General features: G+C 34.5%; 1 protein-coding gene across 1 annotated transcript in view; it reads left to right on the top strand.

Annotated features, from left to right (window-relative positions):
- The window catches only part of DGKB (diacylglycerol kinase beta), a 333,490-nt gene extending 319,783 nt beyond the window's left edge, over nucleotides 1-13,707 (top strand). Inside the window, exons 25-26 of the mRNA XM_063411359.1 lie at nucleotides 1,313-1,373; nucleotides 11,282-13,707. Of these exons, the coding sequence (XP_063267429.1) occupies nucleotides 1,313-1,373; nucleotides 11,282-11,389 (169 nt within the window). The 3' untranslated portion in view covers nucleotides 11,390-13,707. The remainder of the gene's footprint in view (nucleotides 1-1,312; nucleotides 1,374-11,281) is intronic.
- Nucleotides 13,708-15,866: the final 2,159 nt, after the last annotated feature.

Genomic DNA, 15,866 nt, shown 5'->3' on the forward strand with positions numbered 1-15,866 from the left:
AGTAGTGTGTAATTAGTAATTGTAAAGCACTTTTTGATCTGTGGAAGTCAAAGTGCTCTGTTTTTAATTTATTTGTTATTTACTGAATTCTGACAAGCCACTATTATTAAATCTGTTGGTAAGTATGAGCCAATGATGGTGGAGTACTCTAATTTCATTGTGTTTTATCATTTCTAAGATAAGAACATTCACAATAGAGTAAACTTGGATTAGAACACAAGGAAAAAGTATTTATTCTATCTTTTGGATTATATAAGGACTGAAAAAGGGTTGACCATCTCTCTCTTTTTCAGTGAAGAATTCTCAGGAAGAATTTTCCAAAATTTATTAAACCCATAAGCTCTACAATTATAAGCCTAAAACAAAAGAGCAGTAATAAAAAAATAAGTAGGAACCTTTCCCGAACTGTAAAGTGAGAGCTCATTAAACATTCTTCCCTTCCTTCATATATGGCCACAGGTGACAGTGGATAATTCCATGAAGTGTTAGTTGTTTCCAAAAAATGTCCAAACCAGAATTTCCGTTGGCCGACATGAGACTCTAATTTTTCCATTATGAGATTTATCCCCTCCACGCTATTTCTAATAGTCTTGTATGCAAACTATTATCAGGAATATGCAGAAATACAGGGTTGCAGTACAAAAATGTAGTACATTTTTTTTTTCTGTTCTCATTTTCCTACGCTTTTCTGAAAAACATCCAGAATAGAGAGGGAATACTGTCTGTATCTTTCTGTTGAAATCAGCACCCCTTTGCCAAACAATTTAAGTAAATAACATGGCATGTTAAACACTCTGAATATAGTGCAGACTTCATTCTCTGTGACTGTTCTGTCTAACTCAGAGTTAGGTACAGTGATTCTAGTAAGTGATGAGGATAGACCTAAAATTTATTTCTTGTTTCCTTTATAGTAGTATACTATATATATATACACTAGTACAATCTAAATTATAAAAAATAGCACAAATTTGTTTCTCTTTTCTATTAGTAAGGTTTGTTCCTGAAGTTATTGTGTCATTCACTCATTATTTCACAAATTACAGGCTCCTCTTCCATGAAAGAGTAGTATATTACTAGCAAGATGCATGAATATTTGCCATGTTTTTGCTTTCTGTGTTGAAAATCAGACTAAGCCTTCTAAATTAGCTATGTTACATTGGTAAGCATATTGAGTCATACTGGAAATTTTATAGGAGTTTAGGGGTAAATCAGGGTTATATCTGTATGTCATCACATTTATGCCTTTTAAATAAATACATTTATCAATTTTTTCTAGTTTCTTTTTCTTATATTATGAAATTTGTACCTTTAGGACCAGCAAGTCTCTGCCTATGCAGATAGATGGAGAACCTTGGATGCAAACTCCTTGCACGGTAACTGCAACTGATTATTTTTCTTTCTCTCTTTTTCCGTAATAGAAATATTTATTTTTTTATTTAGAAGACAGCTGTTTTCATCAGTATTAACTTAACTTACTTTAATAACATCTTCATAAACTGTTTTTATATACTTCAGTACACCCTGCATTTTCAATTTATCATTCTGAATTCAAACACAGGTTAGAATGGAATAAAAAGACATCTATTTCAGAAGTTCGGAAAATACTTGAAGAGTGCAGTCTCAGTATCCCTTTACCCAATATGATCATTTATTTATGATGATATATCAGATTTACAGTCTCTATTGCTGAGGAAAATTCAATCTCTGTTTTGATGCTAAAATGTATAAAGTAACTAATATTAGTATTAAAGTTTCGGGAAGATTTTCTGTTGTGTTTTTGAGAAACAAGAAAGTTTTAATTAAATTGAGCTGGAGTCTTAACTGTGTTGATTGAATTATACAATAGGACTAATATTTTTTTAATTCCTTACAGTTTTAGGGCTAAAAAAGGAAATTAATTAGTTTCTTGTTTCAGTACCCACACATATGAAGTGAGGGCAGGCAAACATCAATCTACATAGGTTAGGATAACCTGGAATAGGGGCTTTCTCAGAGAAGGTTCTTAGAGTGGCTCTTTAGAGAAAATGCAAGAAAAGGTGTAAGAACTCTCCATTTTCATCTCTCTCCAATAAATTATAGAGGCTAACCAAGCATTCAGAGAGGAGGCTGAAGAAATCCAAGTTCTTTATTGTCCTGTGTAATCTTGGTAAAATGTTTTAATATACAGTTCTACTAATTTTGGTTCGGTAAAGAAGACCTGTGCTTCTAAGTAGATGAATTGCTGTGACAAGGAAGAAATCCCACTAGAAATGGGAGTAATTTTCATGAAAGGGGTACTGGATTCTTTTTATGAGCTTTGTGTCTGTGGTAGAATTAAAAGTTACACAAAATATAAAAGGGGCAATGTTCAGTAAGATGCAAAAAGCCATGCAACTGATAATATATGGGTTATTATGACAGAAGAGGTTGTGCTAGTTCATGTTTACCAGATACACCATAGTATACAATTGAACAGTGTGAAGGATGCTGGATTCTCATTCTCTAGGGAAGTGCTCAGATTCTGCAATGCGAGGAGAACCGTGTGAACACCTACAGTGTGATTTTATGAGATTGGTTGCAGAAAATCTTTTGGAGTTCAGAGATATCATTATCTATACCTCTTCTACAGCAATGGCTCAGTGCAGAGCAACAGTACTGAACTCAGCAGTTACTTGTTCAGGAAAAAAGACATGTAATTTTTCAGTTGCCAGATTACAGAAAAGAACTTAAGGAAGGTTGCTGGCAATAACATGGTGTGGGGTTTTTTTTGTCCTGATGCTTGCTCCGTGCAGAATCCCTGTTATCTGATTGATAATGCTAGCAGAAGCTGCAATTGAGAACAAACCTGGAAAAAGAGACTGTTCTTACATTTCAATTACTACCCTGAGGAAACAGTAAATTACTCCTGATAATTACTGCTGTCCAGTTTTAAAAGGGATAGCAATGGCATATACTTTTCTGAGGAACCTATTCTTTTCGCTATACCATTGTTAAGACAATATACTTGGTGCTGTGTAAGAAAACCATGCTGTTCAAAGCACTTGTTTCCTCTGAGGCAAAAACACATGAAGAATTTGCTACACCAATGCACCTCTATGAATTTAGATATAGAAATATTATTTTTTCATTATTTTATTCATTTGTGAGGTTTTTTTTTCTCCTGAGGAGCTAAGTAATTGTTGCAGTAGCTCCTTGCAATATTGTATATGTACCACACTGTTTTCTACATCTGACAAAGTAAAAAACATGAATGGTCCAACCTCTTTCCTCCCCACTAATTCTAACTACAGTAGAGTTTTTTCTTGAAATTCTCTGCAAAGTAGCTAGGAATTCTTCCTCAGAGGATGACATAGGTGGATATTAGCTTTCTCTCAACCAATGATCAAGATTTGATTTCTGAGTTAGTGCTTCACAGCAGTCTTTGTTTGGAAGCCAAAGCGCACTTGATCATGTAAATACCAAGGACGTATCTGTGGTGTGTATCCAAACCAGAGTCTGTACAAAACCCCAAAAAATCAAAATAATTCTTTAGGCTTAGTCAGCTATGTAGTCAGTCATTTGAGCCACCAAGAGCTCAAATTTCAGAAAACTAATAGGGAGGCCAATATAAAAATCATAAGGTTTGTCTTTTTTAGAGGAAAAACTACCATTTTCTCCCAAAATGAAAGTAAATTAATAATTACACGTTTTTAAATGAAATAAAAAAACAACCAACAATCATGGCCAGATAAAGAACTCAATAAATTTAGTTCCATAGGACACATGTAATAATTTGGCTTTCCTTTTATTTTGCCTCTTAGGAAGTTTCTTTCTCTAGTCCTTACAAGAAATTGAGGCCTGTATATAAAGATGCTGTTGTTCCTGCATTGTGCAGACATGGGGAGACATTCCCAGGCTACCTTTTTTCTCATTAGGATGCTGAAGCAAGGCACTTATTCGTTTACTAGCTATGTTGTTTGAAGGAAAAAAGCTACAGTTGTGTTTGGATATACCATCTCACTAGTTTTAGGAGAGAGAGGTCTGCACCTTGTTAGGTTGCACACATCAGTGAGACACAGCAGCTGAGCCTCAGGTTTTTGATTCTTTGGTGTTCAAGACAGGAAGCTGTTGTTAAAAAATAATAATAAAAAAAAGACTGCTATCTTTCCCCCTTCAACTGTCTTTTATGAAGTTGAAATAACACACTTTATTTTTGGTATCTTAGGAACTTCAGTGTCATCTAAGTTCAGTAGTTTTAAGGACTGACCTATAAATATTACAGAGACTAAGTGAAAAAGAAATTTATAGAATCAGCAGGTATTGAATCAACTCTTGCCCAGGTTGCAAGTACTTAAGCTCAAAAGTACTTTTCTGCATTGCTTCAGATTTTGATATAAATGAGAGTATTTTCCAAACGATTTTTCAAGAAATAAAGTTCAACCTGATGAAAATTCTCCTGCTTTTCTATTATGCCTATTCAGGAAAATAAGTTCAGCCTCAAATCCCTGTTATGTATAGGATACAGCCTGCACATGCAAGCTTGGAAGTTTACTTCCTGTCAAAGGAATCAACATTTCTCTTTGCTACTTCTCCTTTCTGATGGGGGTAAAAGTTTCACACAAATAGCATGAGCTCATGACACTGTCCTTTCTCATGCATATGGAGGTCATGCTCCTCCAAAAGGATACTGTGAGCTTTGAGAAAGTATTGTGGAATGTGGTAGATAATGCAGTGATTCTCCAGAAGCTGTGATCTGTGAATTTTCCTTCCTGTGATAAGTTTTAGGAGTAAACAAATAGTTGTGTGTTTCTCTTAAAATCTTTTATCATCCCTAGATGAGAGCAGGTACACACCTCTGTAGGTTCTGAGCATACTTAAAAATGTGAGTGGCTTGGTCTAAAAGTCTGTCATCCAGAATTATTCAGTGTGTTGAACACAAGCAGAATGCACTGTTTAACAAAGTCACTCTGCTCTGGTATAATAAGATGAAGCATCTGAGCATCAAATTGTATTGTTTTCACTGTTTTTTTATAGAAGACTCTTTGGGAGGAGGAAAGATGATAATGTTAATACAATGTTAAACATCTTGTCTGATTAGCTAAAGAGGAAATTCTATCAGAGCTCTCCCAGACAAATATAGCAACATGAAAGATATCTATGGTTTCACCTGATCTCCAAACAGGTCATTAATAGTAATGAAACTTCAAAGACTCAAGTTAATTCAATAAACTTCTAGCTTTAGCCATCAGGGGTTTTTTTTAAGAAAAGTAATCTTTCAATTTAGCTACATAAATTATTAGCAGTGTTTTGAAAAAAATCTATAACAATGTTCCATCTTAATTAGAAATAACTGCAATATCAGTTCTTTCATCTATTCCTGACTTGCTTGGCATGATATCTGAAAGAGTGTCAAGCTTCTAGAAACACTAGGTTAAAAGTAGAAGACAGAAATGTCTATAGAAGATGCAAGAATATTGCTTAAATAAAGAAACAAAAATAAAACCCATAGTCAGAGCTCACCTAATGGATTGCCAGAAACACAGTTTCACAGATATCTGAGACACTGTATTTTTAGAATTGTTTACTGATTGTTTACTGTTACTTGGAGTAAATCCTGGAATAATGTTACTCAAAATTAGTATTTCAAAATATTGTCATTTGAATGCACCTTAAAAATAAGTTCGGAATGAGTGGTTTGTCTCTAGCTTTTCCTTTAGTCCCTAGAGATGTGATGAGCACAGAGATCCTACTGTCCTGTAGTTAAATCCAGAGAGAAACAAGAACTTAAACCAAACCAAGCTTTTATTAATAATCACTATGTGCCAGAGCTAGGTGAGAGAACTAAAAGAGAGTTACAGATTGCTTTTGTATAGATCCATTGTCTCAAATACCTCACACATCACATGAAGCAGCTGCAGCTGTATTCTAGACTGTCTGTAAAGTATCTTCTTTCCGTGCCTCTGGCTGCAGCAGTATTTTCTTATCAATTGCTTATAATGAGAGAATTTAAACTACTGCATCTGCCACTTCAGAGCAAACAGGAGCTGAGTCCTAGATATGGTGACTAATTTCAATAGAATGTTAGCCATAGTTATTACATAGTTAACCTAAAAATCAAAATCAATCACTTTCAATCACAGAGAAGATTTTTGATGTATGAAAATGTTGCACTTTTTTCCCTTTTGAGCAGCAGTGTGCATATATTTTTGTTCCAAAGCCAGATTGATTTATTGAGTTTTTAATATTTTATTTTGCAGCTGGGTATTATTTTTTGTGGTCACAGGTACACTGCACTTTAATTATTTTTGTTTATGTACGCATATTTTTTTCTTAATTTCACAACAGTAGTTTTTGTAATTGACAAAGCAATTTACTGCATGTGTGCTTTCTGCACCCCAGACAAATACTCTAACATGTAGTGCACTTTTCTTTCCAGTTCAGATTGTTAAGAAAAGAATTAGTTGTGACTAATTGCCAATTAATTTGCAGTGGTTTTAGGGAGGAGGGGGAAAAACAATTGCACCTACTAATTAAAATTTAAAATATTCCAAAGTGTCATCTTTAGGTATCTGTGGAATACATAATTTCCATTTTAGTTCTGCACTGGATCTGTAACAGCCCAGAGCTGACAGCTCTATTAATTTAAAACCTCAGTGATACCTATTAGTACAAAACATGAAAAAAATGCCATTAATCATTTATTTTAATTTTGCAGCTCTGTCATTTTCTCAGTATGTTTAAAAATTATGATGACACCGTAACGTTCTCCAATCTACCTGTGTGAAGGGGAAACGGATCACACTACTTAGGATAGAGACTAGAGTATATTATTAGAGCTTAATTAATGCCAAACTGATTAGATTTGATTGCACTTTGCACAATAATATTGTTTAGAAATTTATTTAAGATGTGTTGCATAACGCTTTTAAAACAACTGGTAGATCTGAGCGATTTTGCCCAAAATGCCACATGGTGCAAGTCACAGGTTAATTCTGCTCAGCAGTGCCTGTGTTCTGTCACTGTGATTCATAGCATGACACCCCATACACTCTTGATCACCCAAGAAGTTAAAAGTCTTTGGCACTCCTATGATATAGAGGTGTTGCATTTCTCCATTTTCAGTAAGAGGAGCAGCATTTGGGCATCTAGACTCTGAGAAAACCCTCATACCCTCAAAACAAGCATCTAAACCCTGCTGAGCACACATAAAAAGGTGACCATCAACTAAAAGAACCAGTTGGATAAGGCTGGGGCTTTTTTTCTGGCAGGTTTTTTTTCCCTCTGTCTTTAAAATACAGCAGTATGTTCTTTAACCTTAATTGAAGTATTATTAGCAGAGCTGATTAGCTCTGTTTCCAGTTTTCTCTGTTAGCGCAGTACTTTGGAACCTGTATTTATAGCACACCATGTCTTCTGCAATAGTAAATAGTAAATGTTTAGGCATTCTGTGAAGTCAGGAGCATGAAGGCAATCAGCAGATACTGCAGGAAAAGGAACATGAAAGAAAAACTGACTGACCTAAAAGATATTGTTATCATACTAAAATTATTGATGCTCACTGCTTTTCATTTAGTGGATACATTGTATTAATGTGGCTTCAAAGTATTTTGAAATTCTGACCTGCTCCTAAAACAAATAAATGCCTGGTTTATGCATTTTAAAGTATTTTTGCATCAAAAATTCATGGTTCTTCTTTATCAGATAATTTTCTATTGATATGTAGGGAGATATTATCATCTCCTCTTTCAAGGATTATGGTCTTTCAATTTGACCTAGTTCTCCTTGCCATGGGTACAATCACTGGACATACTTTCTATTACTGGAAAGGGGATTTCAAAATTGCAAATGCAATATTTTTCTGCTTGATAAATAGTTATTAGATGTACCAATTCTCATTGGATGAAGTCATGGCTTCAGTTTGTGAATAAGAGGTTTGTCATTGGCTTCAATACTTTTAAGTTTAGCCTAGAATGTTGTAGATCATTCTTACAACAGAAATGCAGGGTATCTTAGCAATTCTGGTGGCTATGTACTTACCGCCAAAGTGGAATTCTGTTATTTCCTGATTTTTGTCAATTTTTAAATACAAATTTATGCCACGTATGTAAAATAATTTCTTTTTTGCTTTGTTTTTTTGTTTGGTTTGGGGTTTTTTTGTTTGGGGGTTTGTTTTTTGGGTTGTTTGGTTTGGTTTGGTTTTTTTGTTGGCGTTGATTTAGGGGAAGGTGATTGTTGTTTTGGGGGTTTTTTTTGGTTCGTTGGGATTTGTTTCTTTTGTTTTTCTTCCAGCAGGAATTCAGGTACTCAATTTATGTTTAAAATGTTTTCTGTTTTACCCCCAAGTTATTACATATTTTCAATAAATGGAGTAAGCGATCTCAAAAATTGTTTTCCAGAATTCCATAGTAATTCTATTAGTATATATCATCAATTCCTAAAAATACAGTAGGATTTTAGCTTTCTGGATTTTTGTCTGCACAATCTCTTTTTCTCATGGGCATGTGTTTATGTGATTCACGGGTAAATCTAGGAAACATTAAAAAATTTAAAGAAAGGTATTATTTAAAACTTTTATAATTCTGTTTCTACTAAATAAGACGTGAAGATGCTTGCTGAATGGAAAAGAAACAGAATGGTAAATGTTAGTCTTTAGACACTCCCTGTGCACGCACACAGAATCTCTACAGAGCTGTAAGTAGGAAGTTTTAACTTAACAAATTCCCAGTTGCTTCTAAGTAAAAATCTCTCTCCCCCTCTCTCTTCTTCTCTCTCTCTTTGTCCTCCCTTAGAGCACTTTCAGTGTTCAGCCCTACTCTGACCTACAACACTGTCTGAGATCCTCAGTGCTTATTCCCATCTTGAAGTGTGCACTGTCACTTGCCACACAAACTCACAGCTCCAACTCTGGCAGAGCTGCCAGTATGAAAACAAGCAAAAGTGAGAGACCAGGGCACAAATGCAGTGCCTAAGAGCCTTGAGAAAGACAAAATTAGCCTTCTTCAGGCAAAATACTGCAACAGTTCAGAAACATACTGGTCTCTTTTCATCAGGCAAAAATGAGATGTTTCTTTTTTTTTTTTTTTTAAGGTAGGAAAGTAAGGAATTGGTGGTTATCATTCTTAACCTATGCAAATTAACAGACACTACCATGACTAAGTAAAAAAATACACTTTAAATTTACATTTTATTGTAGCATTTTCAGAATGTAAAATGCACTTCCCACCATTGAAATTGTGCCTATTTATAACGGTTGAAAATACATCTTGGAGAAAGGCATATAGGACTCATCCCCATGCATGGTAGTGGCTCATCGTGTTCAGGCATGTTAGCTATCTCAGCTGATGGGAAACATACTGGGGAGGTCATGGTCTCTGAAACAGATGGCTCAAGCCAAGAAAGAACATTACAAATGATAAACATTTACTCAGTGTGTAATTGCATTCATCCTGAGCAGCAGTGAGCAGCCCCAACCCTACATGCAATCAGTACAGGGTCTCAGGATTACCTCACCCGTTCACACTAAAGCCATCTCTTGAGTTTTGCTGTTTCATTAAGATGGAATTACTATGTTTTACCTCAGAAAGGAAACTTAAAGGCATTCCTACTGCCACATCATGGCCAAATATTGCAATAAGCTAACCCTTTATGACTTGAAAAATTCACTCACATCAGCTGTAGGTTACTTCATGTCATGATCCTCAGGATCAGGTTGATATCATCACTGCTCCTGATCTCCAAAATATATCTTATGAGGTTGAGGAACATGTGAAAGTTACAAAAATAGGCAGTTTTCCAGGACCAGATCATCAGCTGGTACTGACATCAGTGGAATAATGCCAGTTTACCCCAACTACAGATTTGGCTTCCAAAGTGATGCCTGAAGCAGAATTTATTGTGAGAAAATATATTGGTGCCAGTCTTTGAAAGCCAGAGTTATTATCCATGTGAGAGTAATCTACATTGCCAGGAACCCCCCATATGCTTTATTCAATACTAATGAATAGTGTTGACAAAAAGAAGTCCCACATGAAATTTGAAGTTAATGAACTAAGGTGGCATGAAAATGAGTATTTGGAGAGTAAAGGCTCTAAGAGAGTTAAACCAAGACACACACTCTGTTGAGTTTTTTATGTTTCTGTCTTCTCACATGGTAAAGTAAATTTCCACCCCAAGAAATGTCCTGATCTATATTTTAATGAGCCTCTCCACGTGACATACATTTTTTGTTTCATTTACTATTAGTGAATGACACATGAAGGATATTCATTTTAGCTTGAAAATGTCAGGTATGCACTTTAAGAGATATATTTTTGCAGTTTTAATGAGGTGGTGTTTCTTTTTGAAAGAAATACCCATCTCTGATGTGGGTACTATGCAGGTGACAACTGATATTTAATAAGTGATGGTTCTTGTATTAGTCGTAGTTCACTAAAGAAAATGTCTCGGATTGCTTTTGAAAAACTCCTAACGTCACTAGCCCAAAGGCAAGATGTGACCTTTTTATTACATAATGAGAATCATTTATTATCTTACAATGTATCTTAAAGTCACAGACAAAATGCCACTTTGATAATTGCTTTCAATTAGCTTTGAGCATAGCATACATTCATAAAATGTCTTCTCTAATTTAGACTTGAATTAGAGAAAATTGCAGACATAATCTACTTTAAGGTTGTCTCATTTAAGGTGATTCGTAGTTCTATATCAAAGAAATCAAAACGGGTGGCTTTAGAGCAGTATTACAAAGTGTTTTAAATAGTCTTTTCAATATTTGAGTCTATTCTATTAACAATTAATTAACAAATTAGAATGCTAGTTCATCTTTTTGGACCTTTACTTGTGTATTAACTTTATACTTTAGTTCACCAATGCTGTTTTGAAATTAAGTACTGTCCTATGATAAAAGAGTACAGCTTGATTAGATGTATAAATAAAGCATATAAAGACATGTCTTATATCTCAGTAATAGGCAACATCTTGGTCTGTCAGCATGTATGTTCTTTCCAACTTTTAAATCCTTCCTCAACAGCAAGCAATAAATCCCACACAAAAAATAAGATTGTATATTGGCATGTATTTTATTACATGTGTTTTTAAGTGATGTTTTGTGTATAATTTAAATTATTTGTGGAAAAACGATTATACATAGATTGATCTACTGCATATGGAACATCATTTGTAAAAGAACCCAGGTATTTTCCTTTCATCTTAGATTAAATGATGCAGGTCTGGAAGTTATATATAAAGATAAATCAGGCATCTCAGGTAGTTGGAACTGAACTAGCTCAAGGGATAACTCTGTTTTTTCTTCTTTCTTCTCCAGATAAAAATTACGCACAAGAACCAAGCCCCCATGTTGATGGGACCGCCTCCAAAAACCGGTCTTTTCTCTTCTATCATCAAAAGAACAAGGAACCACAGCAAGGAATAAGCCTATGTAGTTTAGTTAAAAAAAAAAAAAAAAAGCTTTGTTGGGCTTTGGAATATTTATGCTGGAAATCTTTCAAGAATTTTAGAATATCTTCTATTTGCAGAATCTTGGATTTTGGTTTAACCGTTCTGTAGCTGAGCTGATGTAAAACTATGCTGTAGAAAAAAATGTTGTCACAGTTTTGTAGGCATTTTGCATGATGAAAGCAGATGTTTACATACAGTGATACAGCATATTTTTTGTTGCATGCATTACCGTTTACTAATCTATGGGATAATTCTGCCATGGAATATGGGAAGAGAATGTCATGGGTGATTTGATTTTTTCTCTTTTCTGTTTCGGCTTTTTCTACTACAGTAACCATATGGCATAAGTTCAATAGTATCTCTTCAATCAAACATCTTCACATGAATAGTCAATCTGATGAGTTTCAGAGTAAAATCATTGCAGGTCTCATCAACCTGTATTTTTAGTTTATCATTTCTTTATACCCTGAGAACATTTTATTCAACTAAGTATTAAAATCTTGTAACTTATTCTGGTAACTCCTATGTACATGAGTAACTGTACCTGCTGAAAACATCTAACAATATGCACAAGTATTCAAATGATCATGTTTGTTTTTGTCTAAGTTTTTGTTAAAATTATAAATTGATGAAAGTTTGAGCAAAAACTATGAGACTAAGAAGATCATGCTGAGTGAAGATAATAATACTTGCAAAATTAGCCACCAGTGTTTGTTGAAACCCTAGAATTGTTTCCATGAGCAATACATCTTTGTAACACGGCAAACTTTAAATCATTCTGCACGTTGACCAATAACATAGTGTATATGCACACAAATAACCAAAGCTCATGCCTAATTAAAGTGCATTTCCCACCAAAGATTTAGTGAAGGATGCTTCAGAGAAATGGGTTAATGCATAATTAATCAAACTCACTGGAGTAGTCTCACTTCTGAAAATTTACAGTTCTTTTGATTGCATTGTCAACATCCAGACAAATGTTGGGGTAGGGAAAAACACTAAATTAATTTCAAGTAAACACTCACTTTTCATTTGTTTCATAAGTTGACAGACATAGTAACATACGCTAAATATCGAGACATCGATACGAACTCTAAGTATTAGAAAATTAAACTTTTTTTGTGCATGTCATAATAATCTATAAATTTATGCCATCCGTAATTACTCATCTCCAAAGTTAGTCTCTCAAGGAAATTATGAACTGTTGTCTATTACCCTTTTGTAGTCTGCTATCTGGAATCCAAACATTTCTTGTTTGGTAAAATAAATTTTGGTGAGGCAGTTGCTCAGGTTTTCACTTTCTTAGCTCTCTGAGAGACTTCCTAACAGCTTAGAAATTATAATACAGGGATTTGTCTGAGGTTTGCACAGCACTGTCTAATGTTGAAGGGAAGTCCAAGAATGGCAAGCTTTTTCAGTCTTGCATATAAACAATCTCAAACAAAACTTTTTGTGCAGTCTTAACATTGTTCTTTGTTCAGAGTGAGCTGCTTCTCAGCTCTGCATGTCTTAAGTTCTCAGAGATTTCATAAAAAAACAAGGAAAAAATAAAACTTTGCTTGAAATGCATGATTTCCCATTTTTATCCAGACTTTAAAATGTTAATTATTTATTAAATCTATTTTTCTATTGATTCATTCATCCATTTTAAAAATAATATTTCATCATGCTGTAGTGCACGGTACTGTGCATGTATTTAAATAACTTTACTATCATTTATTTGTTCCTCAGTATAAGAATTCAACAGAGTCCTAATTTATATAATAGACACTAAAATAAAAGTCAGTATATAGTTGGTAAGGATTATGTCTTTGAAATATACAGTCTATGTTCTGTAAACATTAGGAGGTAAATGCCAATTAATGTTTTCTTCAGCATTAGGTAGAAAAATATGAAGGTGATTATTCGCTAAAATTAAGATCTTGTGATTCACCATCCTTGGGTCCAGTGGTGTTGACATTTACAGTTACCATAGGAGTAAACTAGTATTTTTCCTGTGCATTGCAAACACACACACACAGAGAAGCATTTAATGCACTGAACTACAAACATGCATAAGTACAGAGGAAAGGTTATTTGCAAAAGGAAGGATTTTGCTGATATAATATTATGTAAAGTGTATATTGGTTTTATGAAGTTATGGTTACAGGTGATAAATATTTTCACATAACTTGACATAGGATTTTCTACCAATGCTCTCAACTTTTTGTGGCAAAAATGTGTTTAAGAACAATATATAATGTGTTCTCTATGATTATCTCATGAACATTGTAACTCTGAAAACCAATAAAATTATACATAAGCTATTACTTAATAATGTATGCAATTTTAAATGTGTCAGTCTGTGATAGCAAGTTGGTCAAAACACACTTTTTTATGTAAAGAGGAACAGATGAGTCCATGCCATCAGAATTACATACAATTCTGAATAGAGATATAAAAATAAATAAGATCTGCTGGTCAGTGTCTATAAATTCTCACTGTAACAAAACTAAACAGATCAGCCATTATACTGAGTTAACAGTTCTCATTCTTTCTCATTCAGTCTCATTCAGAGACTCTTTCTGTTAATCTTGATTGTTTGGGTTTTTTTAGCATGGCCTCTAATAATTTAAAACCATTCTCAGGTTGAAAGTATTGATGATGAAGAGAAAATCTTAGAGTACATAAAACAGTATGAAAAGAAAATGGTTGATTTAATGAAAGAGAACTTTAAAATGAAGATTCTTTTCTTCACTTCAGTATGCACAGAACTAATATGAAATTATTCATTGGTGTAAGAAGTGAAACAAAGAATATATACATATATCTACATCTATATCTGAAATTGATGCACTGTTCTTAGGTTGACTCAAGAGTAAACCTTCTACTCTTTACAATTCCTTAAAGCTTCATTAATGACATTTGCAATGTAAATGTCAATTAAAATATATAGGTATTAGATGTGACACTAGATTTGCAAATCTTTGATCGTTGTGTGTTAACTGAACAATATGCTGACAAAAGAACATGAAGTCTCAGGAAAAAACGTTAACTTCTGATTCTGGTCAGAGTCTCTCTCATTTCACATGAGTTCCTGTTAAGAAGAAGAATTTCTTGCAGAGACAAATACAGAATTACTGTTTCCAGTACTTTTAAGATATTTGTATTCAAATCATCACAATTGTTTAAAGCTAGGGTTTAGGCCCATGATTTAGGCTTGTTGGTGTGTATGTTCATGCCAGAGCAGGTAACCTGCTGGTATGCTCAGGACTCTGATAAGACAGGAAATACTTAGTTTCTGAAACAGGAGTAGACTTTCTATTACATTTGCTCACTCTTACCTTAATCTTCTCTAGGACTGTATGTACATCATAGCAATGACTAGCTAATATCCAAAATCATTTAAGGCAAATAAATTTACAGATTTCAGGATGTTTCAGAATCTCAGTGTAAGAAGGAATATAGTCAGCTGTGGTAAGAACAGCTGAAAAATATCTTTTTTATTTTTCAAAATTTTTATGTTACTAATTGTTTGCCAAGATTACAGCATTTTAGTGATCATTAGTGGTTTAGGGTACTAGTGGTATTCTGCAGGTTACTGCCTTCAACTCCACCTGGCTTCTGGGGCTTGTAAGTTTGAGGCAGACCGGAGCAAGAGCAAGACTTTTTGGGAAGTGGACACTTCCAAGAGGTGTTGTCCCTCACCTCTCTGTAGGCGTGAATAGGGAGAATGGCTACAAAATGAAAAAAAAAAAATCAGGAAAATTCTCTCTAGACAAGGAAGTAGGAGAAGGTCAGAGCTATGGAACAAGAAAACAGATACTCAAAGTGAGACATGGTCCAGTGACAACCACAAAAATGGTTGAGTGGGACCTAGAAGGCCAGATGAAGGCACTTGGGGCTACTGAGCAGCAGTGAACTAGATAAATAGGTTAATTACATTTATCTAGAAAGCCCTTCCATTTAAGGCTAAAGGGGGTAGAGTAGTGTTTCCTTGCTTTGGGGGCAGAAAGACCCAGAGAAATTTGGGCTGAAGTAGAAAATACAACCGAGCCCTTCACGGGAAGTGAAAAGGACTTGCAAGCAAAGGGGAGCTGAAGAATTATCAAAAGAAGATAAAGGACTTTGCAGAACTTTACCTATTTCTTTCATACCCTGAAGAAAAAATGAAGAAAATTTGCCTTTGCAAAGCAGCAGTTCGCCAGGCTACTAAGTGGTTAGTCTGAAATTAAATAAATAAATTTAGAAAGCTGAGGTGGGCCAGAGGAGCATAGCTCAATGTTTTATGCAAGAGTGGTGAAGAACGTGTCAGCCTGTTGTCAGCTAATTGCTGCTTGTCTCCAGCTCCATCAGGTCTGAAAGCATTCTGTTTTCTTTCTGTCCATAAGGAAGGAAACTTCTTGTGGTCCTACTGAGGTGAGTAAAAGCCTTACTGTGGCCCTGGCTGGAAAATGAATAAAACATGGGCG

Source organism: Prinia subflava, chromosome 1, assembly GCF_021018805.1.
Source record: "Prinia subflava isolate CZ2003 ecotype Zambia chromosome 1, Cam_Psub_1.2, whole genome shotgun sequence".
Taxonomy (NCBI): domain Eukaryota; kingdom Metazoa; phylum Chordata; class Aves; order Passeriformes; family Cisticolidae; genus Prinia; species Prinia subflava.